Genomic DNA, 1,463 nt, shown 5'->3' on the forward strand with positions numbered 1-1,463 from the left:
CAAGAAGAACAAAAACAGGAACACATCAAAGCACCACCACGACAAGAACAAAAACAGCATCACGTCCTCACCACAACAGGGAAAACAACAACACATCGCATCATCATGAATTCAAAACAAATACCGCGCCAATGCAGGAGGAGGAGGAGGAGGATGACAAGTGGAGAGCATCCCGTTTTTTGTGAACTCGAGGGCGCTGAACTTAACACTCCGCGGTGCAATAGGTGGCGCTCCTACACAGGTACACGCAAGTACACGCGTTCTGCACAGGGGGATACGTACCTCAGGGTGTGTGGGGGTTGTGTGAGGGGAGTGTTGTGGGATACACGGCAGGGGAAGGTAAACTAGCGGCGGTCGGCTGCCATGCTTAGGTTTATATACGATGGAAACTTTCATCGGTGAAAGAAACTCCGCCCTTCTTACTTGGCGCCGCCCCCTCTCCGCGTGTGTGTGTGTGTGTGTGTGTGTGTGTGTGTGTGTGTGTGTGTGTGTGTCTCTCTCTCTCTCTCTCTCTCTCTCTCTCTCTCTCTCTCTCTCTCTCTCTCTCTCTCTCTCTCTCTCTCTCTCTCTCTCTCCTGTTAATTATTATTCTCTATGGTTTAATTGAATGATTTGTCACTTTTATAATTATTGATAATTCTCTCTCTCTCTCTCTCTCTCTCTCTCTCTCTCTCTCTCTCTCTCTCTCTCTCTCTCTCTCTCTCTCTCTCTCTCTCTCTCTCTCTCTCTCTCATTTGTCAAATCATTCCACTCGTCGTCCTTGTCATTCTAGTACAAGATTTTCCCCATTTCCTCCTCCACCTCCTCCTCCAGGCAGTAGGACATTCCTCTCCCACACGTAACACCGAAATTGACCAGGATGTAAAATTGCGTCACTGTGTGTGTGTGTGTGTGTGTGTGTGTGTGTGTGTGTGTGTGTGTGTGTGTGTGTGTGTGTGTGTGTGTGTGTGTGTGTGTGTGTGTGTGTGTGTGTGTGTGTGTGTGTGTGTGTGTGTGGGAGGAGGGAGACCACCACCACCACCACCACCACCACTACCACCAATATTACTACTTCTATTACTATTACTACTACTACTACTACTACTACTACTACTACTACTACTACTACTACTACCACCACCACCACCACCACCACCACCACCACCACCACCACCACCACTGCTACTACAATTGCAACAACATTAACAACAACAACAACAACAACAACAACAAAACAATAATTATCTTTACTACCACTAATATCACTATTACTGCTACCACCACCACCAACATCACCAACACCACCACCATCACCCACCACCATCTACTATCACCATCATCTCTCCGCCTATAATCTTATACGTGTGTGTGTGTGTGTGTGTGTGTGTGTGTGTGTGTGTGTGTGTGTGTGTGTGTGTGTGTATGAAGAAAGTGGTTTACATTCGTGTTTTAAACTTTACACAAGCAAAGCAAAAACAAACATA

The 1,463-nt window shown here is 46.6% G+C and overlaps 1 protein-coding gene across 1 annotated transcript in view; it reads right to left on the bottom strand.

Moving 5' to 3' along the window:
- Positions 1 to 411, bottom strand: part of LOC135092113 (adhesive plaque matrix protein-like) — a 55,947-nt gene extending 55,536 nt beyond the window's left edge. Inside the window, 1 exon segment of the mRNA XM_063990338.1 lies at positions 283 to 411. Within this exon segment, the coding sequence (XP_063846408.1) occupies positions 283 to 396 (114 nt within the window). The 5' untranslated portion in view covers positions 397 to 411.
- Between the last annotated feature and the right edge of the window lie 1,052 nt (positions 412 to 1,463).

The sequence above is a fragment of the Scylla paramamosain genome, chromosome 39, assembly GCF_035594125.1.
Source record: "Scylla paramamosain isolate STU-SP2022 chromosome 39, ASM3559412v1, whole genome shotgun sequence".
Classification (NCBI taxonomy): Eukaryota; Metazoa; Arthropoda; class Malacostraca; order Decapoda; family Portunidae; genus Scylla; species Scylla paramamosain.